Source organism: Anthonomus grandis, chromosome 13, assembly GCF_022605725.1.
Source record: "Anthonomus grandis grandis chromosome 13, icAntGran1.3, whole genome shotgun sequence".
In the NCBI taxonomy this organism is placed as follows: Eukaryota; Metazoa; Arthropoda; class Insecta; order Coleoptera; family Curculionidae; genus Anthonomus; species Anthonomus grandis.
Genome location: NC_065558.1, coordinates 7,098,362 through 7,124,617, shown reverse-complemented (window position 1 = coordinate 7,124,617; position 26,256 = coordinate 7,098,362). Strand labels below are relative to the sequence as shown.

The 26,256-nt window shown below is 32.0% G+C and overlaps 2 protein-coding genes across 2 annotated transcripts; one reads left to right on the top strand and one right to left on the bottom strand.

Annotated features, from left to right (window-relative positions):
* Nucleotides 1–9,914: 9,914 nt before the first annotated feature.
* Nucleotides 9,915–12,949, top strand: LOC126743842 (RNA polymerase II subunit A C-terminal domain phosphatase SSU72). Its single transcript, XM_050451073.1, has 3 exons — nt 9,915–10,299; nt 10,363–10,621; nt 12,672–12,949. The coding sequence occupies exons 1-3, from the start codon at nt 10,073–10,075 to the stop codon at nt 12,771–12,773; spliced, it is 588 nt and encodes a 195-aa protein (XP_050307030.1). The 5' UTR covers nt 9,915–10,072; the 3' UTR covers nt 12,774–12,949.
* LOC126743841 (large subunit GTPase 1 homolog) lies at nt 12,948–25,963 on the bottom strand. Its single transcript, XM_050451072.1, has 5 exons — nt 25,775–25,963; nt 25,406–25,653; nt 22,083–23,325; nt 18,932–19,041; nt 12,948–13,382 (listed from the first exon to the last, which is right to left on the bottom strand). Exons 1-5 carry the CDS (start codon nt 25,880–25,882, stop codon nt 13,265–13,267), a joined length of 1,827 nt encoding a protein of 608 aa, XP_050307029.1. The 5' UTR covers nt 25,883–25,963; the 3' UTR covers nt 12,948–13,264.
* Nucleotides 25,964–26,256: the final 293 nt, after the last annotated feature.

Genomic DNA, 26,256 nt, shown 5'->3' with positions numbered 1-26,256 from the left:
TTTTTATTTATATGTTAATTCTGTTATTAATTTTATTTAAATGCGAATTTAGCGAATAAATTCACAAGATACTGTTGAGAAAAAATATTAGTGTTTAAAAAAAAATTGTAAAAATTTTCACTGTTTTAAATAGGTGGAAATTTAGCGAATAAATTTCCAGTTTTCAGAAAATGTTGAAAAAAATATAAGAATTTATTAAAATCCGTATTTGTATTACCAACCCCTTAGTGATTTCATGTAGATGTGAATTTAGCGAATAAATTCACCGGAATATTTTTAAAAGAGAAAATCATATTTTTTATTTATATGTTAACCCCTTTATTAGTTTTAGTTAAATGTGAATTTAGCGAATAAATTCACAAGATACTTTTCAGAAAAAATATTAAAGTGTTTTAAAGAAAATATTTCACTGTTGTAAAAGGTGGAAATTTAGCAAATAAATTTCCCTAAGTTTTCAGAAAATGTTGAAAAAATATTAGAATTTATTAAAATCTGTATTTGTATTAAAACCCCTCAGTGATTTCATGTAGATGTGAATTTAGCGAATAAATTCACCAGGAATATTTTTTAAAAGAGAAAATGATATATTTTATTTATAGGTTAACCATTTTATTAGTTTTATTTAAATGTGAATTTAGCGAATAAATTCACAAGACAATTTTGAGAAAAAATATTAAAGTGTTTTAAAGAAAATATTTCACTGTTGTAAAAGGTGGAAATTTAGCGAATAAATTTCCCTAAGTTTTCAGAAAATTTTGATATAACATTAGAATTTATTAAAATCTGTATTTGTATTTATAACCCCTTAGTGATTTAATCTAGATGTGAATTTAGCGAATAAATTCACCAGGAATATTTTAAAAAGAGAATATGATAATTTTTATTTATATGTTAACCCCTTTATTAGTTTTATTTAAATGTGAATTTAGCGAATAAATTCACAAGATACTTTTGAGAAAAAATATTAAAGTGTTTAAAAAAAAAATTTGTAAAAAATGTTCACTGTTTTAAATAGGTGGAAATTTAGCGAATAAATTTCCAGTTTCCAGAAAATGTTGGAAAAAATATAAGAATTTATTAAAATCCGTATTTGTATTACCAACCCCTTAGTGAGTTCATGTAGATGTGAATTTAGCGAATAACTTCACCAGGAATATTTTTAAAAGAGAAAATGATATTTTTAATTTATATGTTAACCCCTTTATTAATTTTATTTAAATGCGAATTTAGCGAATAAATTCACAAGACACTTTTGACAAAAATTATTAAAGTGTTTTAAAGAAAATATTTCACTATTGTAAAAAGTGGATATTTAGCAAATAAATTTCCCTAAGTTTCCAGAAAATGTTCAAAAAATATTAGAATTTATTAAAATCTGTATTTGTATTATAACCCCTTAGTGATTTCATGTAAATGTGAATTTACCGAATAAATTCACATAATTTATTTTAGTTCTTCATGCAAAATAAGCCGAATCCAATCGTAAATAAACATGCTAGTTTGTTTGCATTGAGTAATTCAAATCTAAAATGTGAATTGATTTTTTTGTTACTAGAATTGTTTCGTTCTTTAAATATGAATTTAGCGAATAAATCCACAAGACGTTTATTATTAATTAACTTAAAAATTATATTTAACAAATTGACTCAAGAATTACTACTAATAAAATGTGAATTTATGCTTCTATATTAAGTATCTATAATTCAAAATAAATTGCATGCAATTCTAAAAAAAATCAGTACTTACCTTTTACTCCAACTTGACAGGAACCACATTAAACACACACACTCACACTGTACACAAAAACACTAACACTGTAATAAATTTTCCATAAAAAACTTCCAAAGATTTTAATAAATTCTAAGTCCCTTTTTTAGAAAATTAGTTTAAAGTGCAAATTTAGCGAATAAATCTGCCCATAAATATTTTCTTCGTTATTTTTTAGAACCCTATCATAATAATGTTTGACTATCATGACCTTTATGTCAGATTTAGCTAATAAGAGAGGTAAATTTTGAAAAGATGTTTAAAGACTATGAGAGAATCTTCACCAAAATAAATAATTTGTAAAGAGAATTTTTATTTATATGTTAATCTCGTTTTTAATTTTATTTAAATGTGAATTTAGCGAATAAATTCACAAGATACTTTTGAGAAAAAATATTAAAGTGTTTTAAAGAAAATATTTCACTGTTGTAAAAGGTGGAAATTTAGCGAATAAATTTCCGTAAGTTTTCAGAATATTTTGAAAAAATATTTGTTTATTAAAATCTGTATTTGTATTTATAACCCCTTAGTTATTTTATGTAGATGTGAATTTAGCGAATAAATTCACCAGAGAATATGATAATTTTTATTTATATGTTAACCCCCTTGTTAGTTTTATTAAAATGTGAATTTAGCGAATAAATCCACAAGAAACTTTTGAAAAAAATATGACAGTTTCTCTATGAAAAATTTGTAAAAAAAATTTCACTATTTTAAAAAAGTGGAAATTTAGCGAATAAATTTCCCTAAGCTTCCAGAAAATTTTGAAATAACATTAGAATTTATTAAAATTTGTATTATAACCGCTTAGTGATCTCATGTAGATGTGAATTTATCGAATAAATTAACATCATTTATTTTAGTTCTTCTTGCAAACTAAGCCAACTCCAATCGTAAATAAACATGCTAAAAAAATCAACACTAACAAGAAGTACTCAGAAATGCATTCTTAAAAAAAAAAAAGTTAGTACTTACCTTTTACTCCAATTTGACAGGAACCACATATTAAAAACACACACTCACACTAAAGACAAAAACACTGACACTTAACACCATATGAACCACAAGGGTACCACTTTTTTCCGACCTACTCCTTCTGATGGCAGAACAAGACTGACTGAAGTACCTTCCAAGTAAAAGCCCGAACCCCCTCCCCCCCCCCCCCCCCCCCGAAAGACTGCACGCTATCAGTAGAGGGGGGTGCGCGCGTCCTTACTTTCACTTTTCGCGCGTATTATAAGTTAGTTTATTTCTTAGTCCAGTAAAATTAAAATTAAATTCAAAATTAGTTTAAAAAATGGTTATTTAAAAAAATTATACTTTAATTTTTAATTTAATTTTTTAATTTAATTTAATATTTAAACAGAAACATAAATTAATTTACGTCGAATTTTAACAAAGTAGAAAAGCTATATAAATATTAGCACCTAGGTACGCAGTACCTGTATGTACTTGAAAAATACAACAAATACTCTAAAAATTACCTCATTTTCTAAACGCTCTAGTTAATTCTAACGCGCTTAATAAATTTACAATACACAAGATAAACTTAATTTTGATTTATGGTACATCGTTTTTAATTATTAAAAAATTTCTAAAAAATTTAAGATGTTACATAAGATGCATTCTTTAGATTTCTTCATAAATGTACCCATGATTTCTATAGTTCTTATGTTGTGAGGTAACAACTTGTAAAATTTCGGCCCTAAATAATCTACAAAATGTTGTTCCATAGTATTTTTACATAAGATAGAGTTATGTAGTTGGTTTGATTTACCTCTTGTAGGATAGTTATGTGATATGATGGTGCAATTAAATTTATTATTTAAATGGCATTAATTACAAACTTCTATTACATATAATGTTTTAATATTAGATATTTCTTTTGAGTATAACATGTGAGTAGGGTAGAGTTTTGGTTTTTTAAATGATTTTAATTATGTAATTTTGTATAACCCTTAACTGTTCCATATTCATACTGTACATACCACCCCACACCAACATACCATACCTAAGCAACGGTTCAACAAGTGCCTTATACACTACAATTAAATTTTTTTTTGTTTAAGAACTGTCTAAGCAAATAAAACTTGTAAATTAGACATCTCATTTTTTTAGTAATATACAGGGTGTCCCAAAAGTGATGGATCAAACTCAAACAGGAGATAGAGGGAGTCATTTACAATCAAAATCACCCCCTATGTTGTTATGCAATTGTGAATAGGTTAAAAGTTATAGCCATATATGTGTATTTTTTAATTCCAGCACCTTTATCAAATAAAAGCTTTTAAAAAAATTATACAGTTGATTAAACAACACAGTTGTTTTTTTTATTGTACCTAGAAATGATGTGCCTCTCCAACAAAAATATGTTTCTTAAACATTACTTTTTAAGAGCACTAGAAAAACAATTTTTTTGGACTTTTTACAACTTTAAAAATAAGTACTTAACTTTGATGTCATTTTTTTGCGAAGAAAATATGAGACATGCGAGTGACCCTGAACCTTAAAAACTTCTTTAAATCATACTGATTCCAGCAAAGTAGAACTTGAATAGATTATTAAAATTTCTTATTGTCTAATTAAATTTTTATTTTTTTAAGAAATAAGCAAAAAAAATATTCCATGGCTAAATCAATATTTTGCTTTATTATTTGACGAAAAAAAAATAAAATTAAGATAGTAAAGTGTCTCAAAAATCTTTAAAAATACATAAGTATGTCGACTTCTAATACTGACCAGTTTAACTGCGGTTATTTTGAAGAATGTTGATTTGTCGTGTTTTTTGTCGTAAACAAAATTTAAAAATAATTTAAAATAGGTAGTGTTGTGTTGTCCAGGTACTGGCTAAGTACATACAATTTTGTATTATTTATACAACTGAACACATAATGCCTTATACCGTCCGTAAGTATGCAGAAATGCATTATGTTTACGAATTTTGTAATGGAAACGCTCGAGCGGCTGAAAAGGAATATCGTGAACGATATCCTGACTACAGGGTGTTTCAACGAGTGCATAACGCATACGTAGAGGGGCAGATTCCTGGAAATCCGCGCAGAATAGGAAGACCTGATGAAAATGCTGAGGCAGAAGATGACATCATTGAAATGGCATTAGAGGAACCTTCAACTAGTGTTCGCCGCATATCAAGACGGTCTGGTATTCCGAGAACAACAGTACACCGCATTCTACGAAGAAACCAATTGCATCCCTATCATGTACAACGGGTTCAAGATCTATTACCGGGTGATTATGACAAGAGGATGGAATTTTGTAGAGAAATGCTTCATCGTAATAGGCAGGATCCACAATTTTTTAACAAAATTTTATGGTCAGACGAATCTAGTTTTCAGAGGGCGGGAATATTTAATATTCACAATTTACACCACTGGGCATATTTTAACCCCAGAATTGTTAGAAATGACCGCTTTCAACATCAATTTAGTGTAAACATCTGAATTGGCATTCTTAACGGTTCATTAATTGGGCCGTTTGAACTACCAGCCAGATTAAATGGTGAAATCTATAGGAGATTTTTGGAAGAAAACTTACCTGTTTTACTTCAGGATATTCCATTAAATATTCGTCAATCAATATGGCTGCAGCACGATGGAGCGCCCGCCCATTACAGCCTTCAGGTAAGACAGTTTTTAAATGAGGCTTTAAATGAGCTTGGTCGTTGGATTGGACGGGGAGGTACAATTCGTTGGCCACCGCGCTCCCCCGACCTCAATCTAATTGATTTTTTTTTATGGGGGTACTTTAAGGAGTTGGTATACGCCAGGGAAAATCGTAATGAGGAAGAGCTATGCCACCAAATAATTACAGCAACTAGATTAATCACCCAAAATTAACGTTCATTCAGAATGATTAAGAGAATTTTTATACGCCGATGTAGGTTATGCATTAGATTTCGCGGCAGACATTTTGAGCACTTATTGTAAATGATAGCAAAACTATCATGTAAAACAATAAACCATTTTCTAATGTTTTTTGTACCTTATTGCAATCCACCAACCCAACAAAACACAATTATTTATTTTAAAAAATTGGTAAATATTGATTTAGCCAAAAAATTCTTTTTTGCCTCTTTTTTGAAAAACTCAAAATTTAATTAGCCAATAAGAAATAATGTATTTAAGTCATGCCTTGCTGGAATCAGTATGAAACGTAGAAGTTTTTAAGCTACAGCGTCACTTTTATGTCTTACATTTTTGAGAAAAAAAATGGCATCAAAGTTAAGGGTACTTATTTTTAAAGTTGTAAAAAGTTCAAAAAGAATTTTTTTTTTTAGCTCTTTCGAAAAGTAATATTTAAAAAAATATTTTTATTAGAAAGGTACATCACTTCTAGGTAAAAACAAACAAAAAAACGCATTGTTTAATCCACTGTATAATTTTTTATAAGCTTTTATTTGACAGGGTACTTGAATTTAAAAAATACATAAAAATGGCTATAACTTTTAAACTATTCACAATTGCATAACAACATAGGGGGTGATTTTGATTGAACATGACTCCCTCTATCCTCTGTTTGAGTTTGATTTATCACTTTTGGGACACCCTGTTTATAACATATTGGTTCCATTTTAAATTGTTATCTAAAATAATTAATAAGTATTTTATTTCGTTTTGCTCTTTTATTAAATTGTTATCATTTATTTTAATGTTGCTAAAATTTGGTCTATTTGCTGCTGTAAGTGAAAAGGCTACATAATATGTTTTAGAAATATTTAAACTTAGTTTGAATGTATCCGGAAAATCTTTAGTTTTTTTGAAACCAACCTTAAGTTTTTCTCTCACCCCTTCCCAAGTTTTATCCGAAAAAATTATTACCGTGTCATCAGCATAAGCTATAACTTTCCCACCCACATTAAGATTACAAAGCATGTTTATGTAAAGAATAAACAAATTTGGTCCGAGAACGGTACCTTGAGGCACGCCATGTTTAATTTTTTTGGGAGAGCTTAATATATTATTTATTTTGACAAATTGAGTACGATTTGTGAGATAATTCTCAAAGATGCTCAAAACCGGTCCCCGCACACCATTTCTTTCAAGGACATTAATGAGGAGGGAATGGGATACGCTATCAAACGCTTTTTGCAAGTCCAAGAATAGAGCTATCGTTTTTTTGCCTACTTTTAAATTATCAGTAACATTTTTTACCAATTCATACATTGCATCAGTTATCCGCTCATCTTCAAGACATCCAAATTGATTTTCTGATCGTGTTTTAAGGCATTTCTCGTAAATTTTAGCAAAATTTGAAATAACGCTTATTGGCCTATAATTTCCTATATCGAGTTTATTTCCTGATTTATGAATTGGTGTAACGATAGAAGCCTTAAAGTAAGATGGTACAATGCCTGTTTTGCAAATTTGGTTTATTATATGTGTAATTGGATTCTTAAGTTTTAAATATAGAAGTTTTATTGTTTTAGAAGTAATTTGATCAATACCAGGGGAGCAATTATTTTTAAGGGAATTTATATGTTTTACTATTTCTGTTGACTTTGTAGGTCTTAAATACATAGAGTTAGGAATTGATTCTTTTATAGGGGTTGGCGTTTCTGGGATATTAAGGGCACCAGAAATTTGAGCACCAATATTAACAAAATAATCATTAGCATAATCAGCAATTTCATTGCTTTTAGTCAGAATCATATTTTGCTTTTTAATTTGTAATATCTGTGGTTTTTTGTCATTTTGATTTGTGGCCTCATTAATTAATTTGTACAATTTTCTAATGTCATGTTATTGCTCAAAAACTTGATTTTTATAGTATTCATTTTTGGTGACCGTAATTAACCTTTTTAATTTATTTCTGTAATTAGTATATTCTAATTTATTTTCGTCAGTAGGATTTAATCTCAAATTTCTTTTCATTTTATCTCTTTTTTTAATAGAAACAATTAACCCAGTTTAAATCCATGGTTTTGCTCTTTTATATTTTAGTTTTATTTTAGATTTTTTTATTATGTCAGTGAGGTTGTTTATTAAATATTTGCATGCTTCTTCTGGATCATTAATGGCTAAAATAGCATTCCAATCAACTAACTCAGCTTCATGTCTTAGTCGTGTGTATATTATAATAATAATAATAATAATAATAATAATAATAATAATAATAATAATAATAATAATAATAATAATAATAATAATCATAATAATAATAATAATAATAATAATAATAATCATAATAATAATAAAGGTCTTTTTATTTAAGAAAAAAAATACAATAATTACAAGGTTAATAGTTTAAAGGCGAGATTCAGCACACAAAGATTCAGATATCTAAATGCCTATTCTTCCATCTAACCTAATTATCTATACTATACTAAGTTTCAAAATAGGAATAATATAAACGCTATAAATTATAAAAAGTACATCAACCAGCAAAAAAAGAAAATGTGACAGCATATATGCCTACACAAGGAAAAAGAAACAAAGTGAACCCCACAAACAAAACACATCACAAAGCAAAAGATACAGTCTGTTATATGTATGTATATCATAATATATAGTCTATTGCATTAATTGTTTTTATTATCATCATCGGAAAAGAGAAAATAAAGTACAAAATAAAAAAAAGAAACGAAACAACCACTAAATTATGCTTTATTGTTCCTGCAGTAACTTCTTAAAAATTAATTTTTTTAAAGAATATAAGCTAAAAATGTTTACGGTATTAGTTTGGCAGCTATTTATAATTTTTGAAATTTGATAAGAAAATGATCTTTTATAAGTTTCAGTTGAGTGAAGCGGAGGTGTTAGCCTTCCTTTATACCGGGTATTAATATTGTGAACATCTGTGCGAAATTTTATTTTATTATATAAATAAGGTGGAGATCTTAAATTAATTATTTTAAAAAACATTGAAGATGCGTAAAAATCCTTCTGTTGTGCATAGTCAACCACCTGGTTTCCTTAAGCTTGTGTTTTATGGGGTTGCGCTTTCTTATGCCATATATTAATGGCACGCATTTTGGAGTTTCTGAATTCTACTCTCTTCAGCAGTTCTCAAGCATGGACCATACACTGCATCGCAATGATTAAGCTGTGATAGGACCAGCGAATCACACAGTAGAATTTTTGTTTTTCTATTTAAAACGTAACGATGTGTATAAATATTTTTAAGGTTTAAAAATCCTTTTTGAATAGATGAATTTACGTGCTGCGTGAATCGCAGGTCACTATCCGGAATCAAACCCAAGCTCTTGCAGTGCTCGACGTGTTTTATAGGCTCGTTATTGATATGAATTAGGTCCCTATAGTACTGTAAAAAACTCTTACGGCTACCCTTGTACCCTTAATAGGCAGGTGGTCAGTAATGTTGTGGTTAATAATAAATGTTGTAGCTTTTTTTACCTTGGCTTTCATTTTATTTAAAAGTATAAATCTTTTAATTTATTACACTTATAATAATCAGTGCTTGAAGCTCTGATCTCGAGGTTATATAATATAATTTCAAGCAAAAAACGTATAACAATAGTACTTAATTACTTACTAATAAATACTTAATTAATACCTAAATAGATCTTAATTAGTTAAACAAACTTTTATATTTTTATTAAAAGGTAAGTTATATATATATTATATATATTATAAAGTAAGAGAGAAAAAAGGCATTATAGATATTATATTTTGCCTGAATGCTGTATCCACGCCTTAATTTAGGCCAAATGGGAACAGGTTATGGTTCAAGCGCATACAGGCAGCATTTCGTACCTTAAATTGGCTAAAGCCTATTCCAGGGATGAATTCAATTCTGACAAAAGCCACAAGCCAAAATAATCACTACTAAATTAAAATTAATTTAAATTTAATAAGTTAAATTAATTATTAGCAGCTTTCGAATCGTTTAAAGTAGCTGGCAACTGGCTTAAAATAAAAGAGAGCACACGATTGGTCAGTAAGAACTGCCAGGCAGCCTCCAGAACCGCGGCATTATCAAATTAGCTAACTTAACAAAATTTTAACTGTAATACTCAAAATGTTTAATTGCCCGTGTAAACTTGATTATTGTAAATATGACAACATAGCAAAATATCCTTGACCAAAATATAGCGATTTCTATGTGAAATAGACAACGCTGTCGCGTATATTTAATCTGACATAACTGTTTGACATTTCGCTCTTACGTATGTCAACAAATGACACAATCAAAAAGTGTTTTGGTTTGGTATTTCGATTTTACCCAATCACAAGAAAATAGCTTGTCCCCCATTAAATGACTGTAAGGGTATAAAAGAGCCCCTTGATTCCTAATTATCTTAAACCCTAATTAATAACCCGCCCAAATGGCCACCGTAAGCGATTTACGAATAGCGGTGATATGTTCGAGTAACATGAACCGAAGCATGGAAGCCCATGCTTTCTTAGCCAAAAAAGGCTTCTTAGTCCAATCGTTCGGTACCGGGGAAAAGGTGAAAATCCCCGGGTCTGCCGCAGACAAACCCAATATATACGAATTCGGCACCTCATATGATGACATCTACCATGACCTCTTAGAAAAAGACAAATCCTTGTAAGCTCCCTCTCTGCTTCAATTAATTTTAACTTAGCACCACTTTTTTAACAACAATTTCAGGTACACCCAGAACGGTCTTCTACACACCCTCGACAGGAACCGTAGAATAAAATCCCATCCGGAAAAGTTCCAAGATAACAAAGAGAAATTTGACATTTTAATTACTTGCGAGGAGCGGGTTTACGATCAAGTGTTAGAATATATGGAAAATAAGACTCCATCAGACAATTCAATTGTACATGTAATAAATATTGATATTCAAGATAATTTGGAGGAAGCGACTATTGGGGCATTTTTAATAAGTGATATGTGTATGCATGTAAGTACTAAACAAGCACTTTAATATGCTAAAGAAAATCTTGCAAACTCATCAATTAGAGAACAATCAATAACTTGATATATGCTTTATTGTCATAAAAATAAATTTACGGACAAAGCTGTAAAAGGAGAAAATACACAAACATTTATACAATTCTATTCAATTATGCCGTTTTAATTTGACGCAAGCAAATTAAGGTACAATGACATGATGGAAAAAGGCAAAAAGATTGATCAGACAAAAATTCAGTTATTTTATAATAGCTCTTTGCAACTAAAAGCTAGAGATTAAAGAGTTTTCTTTAGCACAATGTTTACATGCACCATAGACACAAAAACCATATCGGATTCACTTAAAGAAAAATAATCATTTCTTACCATTTCAAAATCAACCCTGGGAGTGTAATATTTTGCTGATAAATGAACGATGAATAAACCCAAGAATTTACTTTGTCCAAATTTTGTTTATTTTGGGCACTGTGAAAAAATTTACATTCAGATAAATCCTTTAAAGTCTTCATGGAGTTATTATCAGAGGGAATTATTAATCATGTTCACTGCTGTCTGCAATTTTAATTATTTAAATGAGTAATAAACCATATGTTTTCACCCTTGATACTGTATGTTACTTGTTAATATTTTAACTTGATTATAAACTACTGTTGTTTAAACTAAAATAAATAACCTTAAATGCGGAGAACACAACTATATTACATTTTCAAAGTTTTTTATCATTATATTTTCTAACATAAAAATCGAAAATCTACTAGTTTCTATTAATGAAAAAAAGAATGCAGAGTATTTGGGAATTTTAATTGATAGTAGTTTAAAATGGTATTCTCATATTGTACATTTAACAAAAAAATTACAGTTTCTTGTATAGAGTACTATGCAGTACAGCCAACTTAGGTACATCCAAATACTTTTACAGTTCTCATGTAAACATTCGATCCCTTGTACCTTGTTTCAGTGATATTAAAGAGCTTATTTTTCATGAAACATATATTATTGCATTGACCGAGACGTGGTTGTTTGATAGTTACCTTGATAGTACAATCAATATTCCTGGATATTAATTTTTTTAAGAAATCATTCAAGAGGTGGTAGAGTTTGTGCATATGTTGCAAATAGCCTGTCTTGTATCTCTGTTGCTATGACTTCTTATAATATTGAATTTAGATATAACGCATGTAGATCATCAAAATGAGAGTATAGATTTTCTTCCTGGTTTTCTTTATAGACCATCTTCTTGTAGTTATAACTGCTTACGCTCATGTCAATATTTGGCCCTATGTATGTTATGCTGATGGGCAATATCAATGTAAATTTACTCTCTGATAGCAGTCATGAAAAGTTGTACTTTATAATTCAATCTCTGAAACCCACAACTTATTAAGAGACCCACTGATTTAAGTCGTGAGAGTTTGATAGATGTTATTTGTATGTTGAACCAATTGATTCAAGAACATTGGATTTGTATGACAGGCCTGATTATAGGCCTGTTTTTTTTTACTTAAACCTAAATTTATAGATAAATCCATGGAGCACTAAGCTCTATATGTATTGATCATTTCAATAAAAATTTATTTAATGCTTCTATGGATAAGATTTGAATTCAATTCAGTACTTTCAGATGAATCAGTGGGTGGATCCATAGAGCTACTTAACCTTACTCTAAACACAATTTTTAATGAATTTACCTCAGTCAAAACTATCTTGTGTAGAAAACAATATAACATACATAACAAACATGATGATATTTAACTTAAAATTAAAGTTTATAATAAGTACAAATACACATTTATTTTGTCAGCTAAAAATTATTATCTCAATCTGAAACATTATTTATTGGGTGCAAACAAAGCACTTGGAATATTCATGTTAAACTTCACTTCTCTCTTTTTATGCATAAAATAATAAAGAATACTCCTTTATATATGTCGCTATTCATAATTCGGTGCCCATTCTTCATTAATAAAATTTTAAATATTAATAGAACTATACTGAAAACATTTAGGGAGGTGTTACTTATGGACTTTTTTTTTTGTTAGATTGCCACAGCTGAAGATTTGGATAATGACATTGAGGAGGTGTTACACTCGTTTGAGGAAAAGTGTCAGAGGCCCATACTACACAGCATAGTGTTTAACTGAATAACTCCCCTATTTAAGAATCAATAAAGTGTTAGTGTAACTTTTATTTGTGATGGTGTAAATAGGTCTTATTTAGTTATATATTACATATATTTTTGCTATTTATTTTAAGGTCTAATGTGTTAAGAATTTATATGCAGGTTGGATTAGTTTGAAAATAAAACTAATTGCAAGCATTTTTAATAAACATCTTTATTAAAGTAGTGAAATAAAATTATTACTACGTAATATATATAGTGAAGAATGATAACTGAGTTTTCCGTAGCTGGGTTTTAGGTTACAGTCAGGGTTTTCGAATCGGGCTAATTGGACAAGGTTTATCAAGTATTGTCGCATTTTTCAACCAAAAACGTATATAACAAATTATAATAATCATCACAGCGAGAGCTAATTTGGCAGTTAAAGTGTGATACAATAATTCCATTAACCATAACAATTCAGTAATCTAAAATGTGTGAGTAAAAAAAAAAATGTGAGGAATAGTAAGTAAGTCAGTGTTGATCCAGATGTGCGTACACTCGTCTCAGTTTCTCTTTCTTCTTTTTGTTTTTATGTTTATTGGCGACCTTCCACGGTTTTGCCGTTGCGTTGGCAACATCTTGGGGCACCCTACAAAATTCAAAAACCCAAAATAATATTAAGTTTGAAGGAATTAAAGTAATTATTAATTTATATCTTTTAACAATTTGACTTTAGTTCATATAGACTTTAAAAGTATTTGGTTGCAGTTTATAAATCACTAGTTGAATCTGTTGTGACATAACGGTATTTTGGTTTGGGAATCCTTTATACGAATTAAATATTTTTTTAAATTAAAAAATATATTCTTAATATATATATAAAAAATATGGATTATACAGAAATTCTTCTCAACGTAAATATAAGGTTCATATATGTGATTATCATTTATAATTACATGAACATCCAAATACTTTTTACACTTCTGGGACACAATCATAATACAAGAGTCCAACATAATAAACAGATTGCACTTCCCCTTAGTAATAATAATTTGAATTTTAAGTACATTAATTATATTTGTTCAAAAGCATATAATATTAGCTAGACAGATTAGAGGCTAGAAAAACAATCTTACATTTTTGAAAAATGGAGAAATTATTCACTCAATTAATTAATGCCTAAAGCTGTTTTTTTTTTGCTTCTTATTGATTTTGTTTACTAATTAAAATATTAAGGAATAATTATTAAACATCTTACCGGCACACCTGATTCAAGGTTTATTATTTTTCAGTAAGTCTTTTTTTGTAAATATCTTGGGCTACTATTATTAAAATATTGCACCTTTAGCATTATGCAACAACCTAACTTACCTTTAGATACAAATGTAAAGGCCAATTACACAACTGGATGATAACATTAAGTATATCAAGGGTATTCCCTTAATAGCGGCAAAAAACCAAGGGCAACCACCTCCCACTCCTTAAAAAATCTAGTTTCTTGCTATTACCAGAACACCCGCGGCCTGCGCTCCAAGACCAATACCTTCTTTAGTGCTGCGTCTACTTCTGGCTATGATATTATCTCCATCACAGAAACTTGGCTCCAAAACTGACCTTGTTGCTGCGTCAATGGGTGGTGGTGTTCTACTGGGGATTCTGAACCACCTCTCCTCCGTGCAATTAAAACGCTTTCTCGAAGCCTTTTCCATGGTTAATGTAATCTATTCTGAACATGTGATTATCCTGGGAGACTTTAATGTCCCCACTCATGTTGAACACTCGGTATCTCCCAATAGTAAACGTTAACTTCTAAGTAATTTTTTTGATTTTCTAAACTATAAGCAATTCAATAACGTGGTAAATAACAATCTTCGCTGTTTGGATTTAATCTTTGCAAGCTTTATGATCTCTGTACTTAACAGCGGTGCATCTCTTGTCCCGGAGGATACCTACCGTCCTTCTCTGTCATTTGAATTCCATGCAGGCCTTATCTCTCTCAATAACCTACCCCTTAATAAAGCTGAAATAAAGGAATTTAATTTTAGAAAGGCTAACTTTCCGCTTTTGTATCAGCTGCTGCTAGATACTGATTGGTCGCCTGTCATGGTGCAGCAGGACGTCAACTCTGCATGTGATGTTTATTTTTTATGATATACTGAACAACACTTTCGCTAGAGCGGTACCCTTCAAGGTAAAACGTAAAAGACGTTTCCCTCCCTGGTTTTCGGGGGACATATTTCGTAATATATATAAAAAGGAAAGAGCATTTCGTGATTTTAAGATTTCCAAGTCTAATCATCATCTAGAGATATTTAGATCTCTGCGCAAGACAATTAAAGCTCTAACTGCACAAGCCTACAAAATGTACATCCATAGTATTGAGAACAAAATAACCTCTGATCCGAGTGAATTTTGGTCTTTAATTCGAAGCAAACGTAATCAGTCTCAAATCCCCGGCTCAATGAACTTTTCCAACCAATCATACAATACGCCTGACAGCATTGTGTCCGCTTTTGGAGATTATTTCAGGAGTGTATACACGAACTCACTTCCCAGCGATCATCCTGTCGTCTCTGAACCTCCCTTAACTTGCATAGACGTCGTCGTGCTCGCGGCTACCGACATTATAATGGCGAGCAAGTGTCTGAAAAGCAAAATGACCTTTGGCCTAGTATTTTAGCTAAGGACTGCTCTGTTGCACTTACAAACCCTCTGCTCCACATTTTTAATCTGATCCTTAACACTGGTATTTTTCCCAATATCTGGAAGCAAGCCAAAATTTGCCCTATCTTTAAAAAGGGCGATGCTGGAACAATTGAGAATTACCGCCCTATATTCATTCTGTGCAATTTCTCAAAGTTATTCGAGTTGGCTCTTTATAAATTAATTTTTTCCCAAGGTTAAGTCCATGCTGGCCAACGATCAACATGGCTTTGGTTCTGGCCGCTCATGTGCTACAAACCTAGCATTCTCCTCTCAGTTTGTGTGCGAAGCACTTAATGATAGAGGTCAAATCGATGTTATTTACACAGATTTTCAAAAGGCTTTTGACCAGATTGACCACTTCATCCTATTAAATAAGCTTGAACGCCAGTTTGGATTCTCCGATCGCTTGATAAAGCTCCTTAACTCCTATTTAGTTGACCGCTCTCAGTTTGTAGTGGTCGAAGGCTTTAGATCTGCTTGCTTTTCACCCACCTCTGGAGTTCCTCAGGGCTCTAACTTGGGCCCCCTTCTCTTTAACGTTTTTCCTAATGACTTGATCTCCACCCTCAATGGGCTTGGAAAATTAAAAAAAATATATATATATTTTCCCAAAAATAAATACAACATACGTTTATAAGAACAAGGACGTTTATTTCAAGTTGTTAGGGTAAGTATTTGCAAAGTTATAAGGCTGCTAGTCTGGGGTTTTTTATACCTCCCGAGATTCCGTCCCAATTACGCTCTACGTCATAGACGCCGACGCGACGTGACGGTGTATTATAGAGCGCTCGCTAGCCAGCCAGCCACAGCCTAGTACCCAGGCGTTATTTTGACAAAGAAGCGTGCACGGTCGACATGCTAGCGTCGGTCATTGCGTCCACTTGGGCGCCTGTGACGTATCATCCCGGCCGCGCTGGTACAAGGAAAAAATTAAACATGGCGTATTTATTCGAACTTTGAAAATTAATTGTGAAGTAACTATGAATGCTAGAGAACTGAAATAAATTGCTAAATTTAAGTTGGAGCCTGCTCTTTTTTGCTAAAAAATAATCGAATTGTCGTTTCCAAGCTCATTGCTCTCGGTTAGCATATGCTGATGACCTAAAGCTTTTCCATAGGATTGACTCTATAGCAGATTGTGGTCAACTGCAAGTTAATAATAATTACTCAGTTAATGGAGAGTCTCTGGCAAGGTCTACCTGTTTTAAGGATCTTGGAGTCACCTTTGACCAAAAATTTTCTTTTATCCCTCACATCGAAGATACTGTTTCTAGAGCTACTCGCATGCTGGGCTTTATTATTAAAAATTGCAAACTTTTTTCGAACACTGCCACTGCCAAAACTCTCTACTATGCATTTGTTAGATCCAGGCTGGACTACAGCTCCCTCATTTGGTCTCTTAGTTACAACCAACACATTCACCTATTAGAATCAGTCCAACGGCGATTCCTTAAATGTTTGGCATTTAAGGATGATGGAGTCTATCCTCCAAGGGGTTTTGACCATAACCTGAACGGTCACTTGCGAAGAGGAGAGAAATGCATTCGGTGAAATTCTTGTTTAATTTACTTAACCATAAAATTGACTGCCCATCTCTTTTGCAAAGGATTTGCTTTCATATACCACGCCCAGGATCTAGACAGTGTCCAGCTTTTAACTTGGACACAGCCAGGTCCAACATTCTGTACCAGAGTCCTATTCACTTTATGTGTCAAAACTTTAACAGTATTGCTGATTCTTGTGACATTCATCATGACAATTTGGCACTTATTTTGAGTCACCTGCGTATGGTCGGTGGGCGAGGCTAGGTTAATTAGTTTTTAGTTTGAATACATTTGTTTACTCATTTTTTTTTCTGCTCTTTTGATTTAAATTAAAACTCACTAATATTTTTTTTTATTATATAGCAATTCTTTTATAGTTTAGTTGCATGAATCTAATACAGTTCATGCATTCGTACTTGTACATTTACATATTTAATTGATTTTCCTGTAACTGGGTATATGAAACCTGTTGGAAATAAATAAAGCTTATTATTATTATATTATTATAACAACTTTCCTAACATTGTTAGGTCCTATACTTATGAATATAAATGTTTTTAATTAAAACTTGTCAATGACGATCATGTAAAACCTAGTGGAATAAAATAGTTACAAAAAATTACAAGTCTAAAGTCCTGACCGGTATACCCCCTAAAGATTTCAACGCCTTTTTGTTAAATATTCCTACGAATGCAATAAATAATATTTCAGAAACACATCTAAAATTTCATACAGAAACAGGTAAGTTTAAATTTTATTAGGGATATTATTAACAGCCTAAAAAAAGTGAAAATATTTATGGTCTTAGTGTACAACTAGTAAAATCCATAAAAAACCATATCTTGGTGCCTTTGACAAGCCTTATAAATTTCTGAGAGATTACACTACCGCTTTTTTTTAAAGAATCAATAGTAACTCCAATTTTGAAAAAGGACAAAAGAAATGACACCTCGAACTACCATCCTATTTTATTACTGCCAATCTTGACGAGGTTATTGAGAAGTGAAAAGAAGATTTTTTGATAGTGATCACTTGTTTAGCAACAGTCAATTTGGCTTTAGAAAGGACGAAAGCACTGTTTTTGATATCCCCAGTCTTCTGAGATGATAGATGGTTTTTAGTATAATATTATATATGATATATTTTTCTTTAGTCAAGTAGTTGCTGAGTTATACCCACTTTTAACTGTGTAATTTTTTTTTATGAAATTTCCCCATATAACTTCCCAACTATTCAAAATATTTTAATTATTGTACTTGTATAAATATAAGATGCAAGTATTGAATAATACTTGCATCTTACACAAAGAGAAGACAAATTAAATTACAATTTTATCATAAAATGGTAAATGCACACCTACATATATAAGTCTCCCGCCCTTTTTGCATTTAATAAATAAATTTGTCCATTGAATAATACAAATATAGTTTACTATTGAAATATTATAGATATCTACTTTGTTCCAAATATCTAGGTGCTTAATGAGACTTATCTAATGTTTAGGTTATTTTTAAGGAAGAATTATTAAACATTATGGAAACTATATAAATAAATACACAACAAATTGGTTTCTTAAAAATACAGAGACATATTATATGGGTCTTTTTTAGAAAAAAAAAGTAATTTAAACAACTCATCCAAAGTTCACAAAGATATTGATTGTTTAAGTTATAACATAAAACAAAATCACAGTAAATTTAATAAAACTTAATTAAATGGTGACATGTTTCTCCTTACGGACATCATCAGACTGGACAATAACACAATGAACACTTATGACTCCATCAACATTTTTATAAAAAAAAGTTTTCAGTTATTTAGGACATTTCAGACAATTATTAAAGCGATTTATATTTACAGTAAAAAAATTCAAGGTCAAAGTCTGTTTTTACTTTTCCAAGCTTTTCAATTTTTTCTTCTCAATAACTAAAAAAAAAAAAACACTCACCCTTGTGCAGGCACCCCAGCAGCTTTTCCCGCGACTCCCTTACTATGCGCCACTTGAGACTCCTCACTAAAAAACGACTTGTCGATATCATCGGTTGTCACTTTTAAAGTCTGAAAGTGAGAAGAAAAAAAACGTAATATAACATACGCCTCTCTCTCTGGAAAAGAAATTGCTGCCTTCGGGCTTTAGATGCTGCAACTAAATTCAGGGAAGGAGGGACAGCAATTCTTGTAAGAGTATCACATAATTCTGTGTATTGAGGTGTGCGGTATATTTCTAGGTGATGTAAATATTTTTTTTTACAGCGGAAACTTGGGCATTTTCCTAAAGGCAATGGAAAGAAGAATCTGTCCAAATCGAACATCAGAGGGGGATTGTTTTGATGGGTGACTACAATGTGTCTTTTGGAATGGGCCATACGGATTCCCTGGCTGTTGTTGACTTACTAGGCAGCTATGGGCTTAAAAACTAATCTCTGAAGAAATTAAAAGAGATTCTTGTCTAGATAATGCATTTACTAATTTTTCATATGAAAATTTCACAGCACAAGTAGTTCAGTTTCAGATTTCTGATCATTTCGGGCAGATTGACGATTTCAAGTACAGACCATTAAGGGCACATATAAACCCATTACTCAATACATTTTTCAAGATTATTGAACAAATCTCTTGCGACTTTATCTTAGGAGAGCAAGTTACTGCTGAAAAAAAAATTTGGCGCCTTTATGTCAATTTTGAGAGATGATTTTCACAAATCATTTCCTAATCTGCTCACCCAAGTAAGGTAAACTGGTTTACTGATGACATTAAGAGAATGAGAGAAACATTGGCTCTTGTGAGTGAGATATAATTGACAAAAATTATACAAATATCAATATCAATACAAAGTGTTTATTGTTTGAAGCAAAGAGAGTTTTAAGTACTAAGGTAAGTAAGGAAAAAATTGATGATCCTGATTTTGGCGTAATAAGAAGAATTATTGAGAAATTTTATACAGAATATTAAGTAATACCAACTTTAGGAAATATGCTGGCCAAAATTAAGGAGGAAATTGTGGAAATTTTCCATATGAAAAAGACTCACTGTAATGGATTTTATTGGAGAAGATGTCAACACAATTTTAATGGAATATTCGGAATAGCAGAAAAAATTAGTTCGAGTGGTCGCTACATTGTAGTACATGCCGAAAACTCAGTTATAAAAGAGGATTATGAAGAAAGTGATGCTAGCTCTGATAAGTTAGATCAGCGTTACTCAAAGTGTGCTCGGTAGGGCTCCGCCAGCAGTCATAATAAATGAATGCTTGTATTAAAGTGGACCCTATAAGAATAAAGTTACGTAAGATAAAAATAAACAACCAAAACGAAACGCCTACTTATAGGTGTTACTGGTACATATCCGAAAATTTAATATATGTATTATTAAGTAAATGCCCGACCTATTACATCGAAATGTTACAGCGTTACTCGTACGCCACCATTCGCCCCCGGACTATAGCAATCGAATGACCTCGGTTCGTACTTCGGAGAAAATCGTCTGGCTCTCCCAAGTTTCTTAGGAATTCGAGATGATTCGATAGTCGTATAATATAAAGGAGGATTGTTTAGTGCGGAGAATTTATTAATCAAGCAACGTACCGCAAAATTTAATCACACCGCGCTCAGTGTTTTATGTTCGCTTGTCTTGTTGTTGTTCGTAGTGGTTGTAAAATCTTGTATTTCGTGCGTCAAGAGATACCTACTATTTGTCATAAAATTGACCAAATCAAATTAGTGTTAAAGGAGAATGGAGCGCTGGCTGTCAAAAAATGTGGTTCGCTCGACGGCGTCAAGTTCTAGTTTTATGGTTTCAAGTTCAAGTAGTAAAACATCTAATAAACGTCTCGGGGTAAAACTTTGACAAGGCTTTTTGAACTAAGAACATAATTAGAAGCTTTTCTTACCGATGTTCCTTTTAATTTAAAAGACCGTTTGTTCCATAAAAGCTGGTTATTTAGACTAGCATTTCTAGCAGACATGTTTGGAAAACTTAACGAATTAAACCTGTCAGTACAAGGAAAACAGACAAGTTTTCAATGCTAACAACAAAATAACTGCTTTTAAAAGAAAATTAGATTTTTGGATTACTTGTTTTGGTAAGAGAGAAATCGAAAGCTTTTCATTGCTAAGTGAGTTCCTTAGTCACCATAGTCTGAGAAAAGACAGAAATATTTCAAAATGAAATATATGTTGAATTGGTGCAATATCTCAATGATCTGCAAAGGACTTTCGAATCTTATTTTCCAGAAGAACAGAATACAAAACTGAAAATAAACTCGTGGATTCAAAATTCACTTTTCATCTAAATTGCTGAAGCCTGAAATTATGTCAAATCAGATCTATGAATCATTTCTAGAAATGACATCGGATACAAGCATGGAATCATTGTTCAAAACAATTTCACTAAATGATTTTTGGTGCAGGGTTCGTGAATGAATATCCACAACTTGTCACAGAAGCTTTGAATGTTCTTCTGCCGTTCCCAACAACGTGTTTGTGTGAAACGGAATTTTCAGCATATACAGCTACAAAAACAAAATACCGCGATAGACTGGATGCCGAACCAGACATAAGAATTCAACTTTCTTCTATCAAGCCTGAGATTACCCAGTTGAAGAATAAAAAACAATTACATGCCTCACATTAAATGAACTTAGTGTTATTATTTGCTTACTAACTCACTACTTACTGTATCTATCTTTTTTTGTATGATTATTAATAAACAATTCACGTATAACTGCTTTTGCTTTTAGTTTAGAGTTTAGGGTTCCGTTAAAAATTTAGTTTTTTAAAAGGATTCCGTCACGACAAAAGTTTGAGTAACACTTTTTGTGTTTGAGTTAGACGATTGGGAAGAAGAAAACTTTGATCCTGATTCTGATTAAGAAACAATGACAATTATTTTTTTGTGTTTATTGTTTATTAATTGATATTGTGCGCCACTGAAAATGCCTCGAGACCAAGTTCGAAATGGGTTTTCTACAGTATTTATGGCCTTCTTCCCCCTTTCGTCGCGGTTACAGTTACCGCAGATGAATAGTAAGTATCCAACCTTCTGAACAAATCTAAAGCTTAGTTTCCTTACCGAACATTTTCACATTACAATTGACTTACCCTAATAGCTCTGGCTTCCCTTGGCGGCAAAACCCGGTTCTCCGAACTGACCTTCTGCCTTTCAGGCCACGTGTGGTAAATTTCTTGCGGTATACCGGGTGGGGCGTGACAATACAACAATTTCCCGTTCATAAAATCTTTTAAAACGTATCTCGCTGCCCTCGAGTTGTCCGGTTGTCCATTAGCGGTCATAAAACCCCTGTTATACGCGTAAGCGTTCAATAGTTCTTCAGCAATCGGCGGCCTGTCGGGATCTTCACCTTCGAGCGGTTTAGGAAGCAAAATGCCGTACTTATCCTCCAACACGTGTCGCGGTACGAGTTTTGAGACCAAATTAACTGGCGGCACGTGGTCCCGCATCTGATCGATCGGGAGGATTCCGTTCAAAATCATTTCGGCTTTGGTGAAAACGAAACTGGGCATCACCAGACCGGGACAGTCGCACAGGAGGATCTCCTTGTCCAGAAACAACGTCTGGAAATGTTTCGTTTTACCCGGGGTGGCTGAAACCGACACTTTTTTAGCCGACATTAAGCAATTTATGGTGGAACTTTTGCCTACATTGGGGTAACCCACCAGGCCTATGGTGGTGGTGCCTTCGGTGACCTTAGGGCCCATGTGCACCGTCCTAAAAAGCTCTATCAGTTCCTCGCGTGTTAATAATTGCGACGAGTTTACCACCAGGTCATCAACTTCTTCCCTTAAAGTGGTATCACCTATAAGAGTCTCGATTTTTTGCAACAAGTCCTCTAAAGCTTCAGCATTTTCTTCTACGGACCGTTCTAGTTTGGCTATGTTGCCTTTAAGGTCCTTAACCACTTCGGACTCATTGATCACCTCCAATTGGGTTTTTTCGGTTTGCTCTAAAGCGGAAAAAAATACCGCCCGCAAGTTTAAACTTTGAAAATATTCCGCCCAGTGGTGACGTTGATTCGACGTCAAGAAATCCGCCTTGTTAATTAGAACCAAATTGATTTTATTCGGTGAAACTTCGCGAACGTATTTCTCCAAATCCTCGCATCGGAACAGTAAGGGATTGCGCGCGTCTACGATTTGCACCACCACATCGCTCCTCTCGACCACGCGCCACAACTGCCTCCAGAACTCCAAGTTTTTCTCGTAAGGGGTGAGGAGGAGCCCTTGGTCTTCTTGTAGTTTAGCCAAGGTTCGCCTCCAGTTTAGGAAGCTTTCTTTTTCGTTTCTGTCTAGCTCGTCTGGGGACATGTCGGTGCTCCATGGAGGCCTGAAAGGTGTAAATCCTACCTGTTACAAGGGCCTATAAGAATTTGATGAATGTGATTTGTCATATAGAGGCATATAGAATTAATTCTTAATTAGTTGAGTACTTGATGGTTACACTATTAAAGTCCACTGCAACGATATATTAGAATGGTCATCCACCTTCTATTTACATTGTTTGACAGGTGGAATGCTGGTGTTTTGACGGGTGACTACTCTAATATATCGTTGCACTGGACTACCACTTCATTTCTTCAATATTGACAGAGAGTACTGGTAGGGTTTTTTTTGTAATTTAATAATAAAGACTTTATCGGGTAACAGAGAAAAAAGGGAAAGCTTAACTTTTTTTTTTCAATGAAATTTGGAACCCAAAAAAAGTAAACCTACAAGGAATTCAAGGAAGTAATTTCACATTGCCAAACTTAGTAGCTGCGAGTGAGAGGAAGCTGTTCTATGTGGATAATCTAGCTTTAAACACCAGTATCAAACAAATAAAAGATCATATTAAAGGAATAATGGTCAAATAATTTCTTGTGATAAAATTGAGTCTAGAGACCCAAACAAAACATCTTGGAAAATTGCTTTGAGCAGAAGACAATGAATAACTTCTGGCCAATAAATGTCATGGTTTTAAGATATTCTGCATGTGAACTCGCAAAGTTTTCTTGTCAATACAGCTGAAATTTTCATAAAACTGTCAAATGCCAAATTATTATATAGAGCAAAGCAAGGTGTAAAACAGACATAGAATATGCTGAAATTTAGGGCTACAGGCTTGCCAGATGTAACTCCAGTTATAAAAAACTTGAAATCTATGGGTAAATATATGGAAGATTTGGAATTATTGGATTCTGGGTCTCGATTGTATCATTCTCCCAACTTAACTGGTCCTATTTTTCTACAACTGGAGGATATCTTTGAAGATTATTATTTAATTAGAAACTGTATTATATATTAGGTGATTTTAATATATGTGGGTTGCATGAAAATTCTTTTGATACCAAACTTATTGCAAACATATGGAATAGAGCAAAAATTCCAAGTCTATACAAGAATAACTTGGTGTAAAGATGAAGAAATAGGTCAATAATAAAAGAGAAAAGTTGTTATTGGCTGTAAATAATTACTACATCCTTTTAATGCCAAATTACCCCTGAAATACTAAAAATGTAATAGAGATAAATTCATAAGTGTTATGTTAGAAATTTTGAAGTAATTGACAGTTAAACAATGTTTAAACATTTTAACAATAATTTTTATTTATAAATTAAGAAAATATTTGTTTCCTGAGAATCCTGAGTATTTTAATGAACAGGTTATTACTTTACAAGGAAAAGAAATAATTATCAAATGGTTACAACAAGATATTATGCATCTACAATGAAAAGATTAGTTTTTTAAGGCTTACATGAATTTAACAAATTGCCTATTAACATTAAAAATGCTTAAACAGTTGCAAACATTAAAAAACTGTATATTTTTAATGAGACTATGCAATGACAAATCCTTACAAAACACTTAAAGTCTTGTATAGATAGTTTCTTCTGTGATTTTCGACTTCTGTATTTATTATTATTTTAACATTTTATAAACTTTAATGCTATAAAGCACTGTTTTAAGTAAGTTTGCTAAGATTAAATTTTTAAAAGTAATAGATTTAATTACTTGCTATAAATGGTATACCAAGCTCCAAAAAAAAATTAACACCATTCAAACTAAGGGTATCACAAGTTGCATAAAAAGGTAAATAAATGTTGATTTATGGGTAGAATTATGCCACAAATGTTTAAAAATTGGCAGGCCTTTGTTTATGTCAACTGAACTCTCGACAATGTTCTTAAGATCAAACTTATTGGACCTAGGTTGATCAAACCACCATTAGCTAACAAAATTTTCGAAGGAGCATTATGAGAAAAGAAAAATTCTAATGTTTATTTTGTGAAAATATTCTGAAGAACAGTGAAAAGTGCTGCTTGTTAATACTAGACAAAAATTTAAAAAAACTAAGGGACTTTTTCCTATAAAAATATTGGGAAATTTTTAAGCACTTCCTTACACTGTAACTACTATAGCTCACTCACCTTCTTGGAATCTTCAAGTTTTCCCTAAACTTATTATGTGCCTCGTTAACCTGTTCAAACTCATCATCAGTAAGCAGCCCGACATTCGACTGGGGATTCACAAATTTGATGTTAAGTTTCTCTGCCTGAAACTCAGTCCCGGCCAGTTCTGCGGTAGAGAGAAACTCTTGAAAAGATGACTCCTCTGTCACCGATTGCAGGTTTAGACGACCCCATTCGTAGCCATCGTTTAATTCTGTTGTATGCAACTGTAAATAAATATAAGAAATCATTCACTCCCTTACAGGGAGGTCCATTTAGGACAATACCTAATGTCCCTGGTTAAAGAACAAAACCATTAAGAGTTACTTTGGTATTCCTACTACTTACCATGGAATTGTCGGAGACCATTTTCCTGCCGCGGTTGTTGGCGAAACGGTCCTTAATGAGGGCGCGGCCCAAAGAGGAGCCTCCCGAGTTATTTTTCTTTTTCCCCATTTTTGATACCCCAAGAATTTATCACTTTTTAAGGTTAGAAATTCGAATGAAAGTTCGTGGGAATCGTTCGACTAACGCTCGAACGTACGTTTTAAAACGTTTTATGTGAGTTTGGTGGGGAGAACGTTGGAAGCCGATATGTGATAGAGAGAGATAGAAAATGATGGGAGGAGTTGGCTTAGATCAAAAATTTATTAAAATAATATTTTGAATTTGAATTTTGAGGTGAAATTGTTATACTTTTAATAATATCGAATGATAAAATATGCTTATTAGAAATCAAAAATATTTTTTTAGTAATATTGCAATAATAATCATTCATTTATTTAATATTCATGGAAATATTAACCTAACATTTTTTGGGATAAACAAAG

Bases quoted from the DNA above. Each gene is read 5' to 3' on its own strand.
- LOC126743841 (XM_050451072.1), bottom strand. From the start codon at position 25,882: ATGGGGAAAAAGAAAAATAACTCGGGAGGCTCCTCTTTGGGCCGCGCC. The intron at 19,042-22,082 runs GTAAGTCAATTG...TCTCACTTTCAG, and splicing joins GGGAAGCCAGAGCTATTAGG to ACTTTAAAAGTGACAACCGA. The intron at 13,383-18,931 runs GTGAGTGTTTTT...TGAATTTTGTAG, and splicing joins GCTGGGGTGCCTGCACAAGG to GGTGCCCCAAGATGTTGCCA.
- LOC126743842 (XM_050451073.1), top strand. From the start codon at position 10,073: ATGGCCACCGTAAGCGATTTACGAATAGCGGTGATATGTTCGAGTAAC. The intron at 10,300-10,362 runs GTAAGCTCCCTC...CAACAATTTCAG, and splicing joins TTAGAAAAAGACAAATCCTT to GTACACCCAGAACGGTCTTC. The intron at 10,622-12,671 runs GTAAGTACTAAA...TTTTTTTGTTAG, and splicing joins TAAGTGATATGTGTATGCAT to ATTGCCACAGCTGAAGATTT.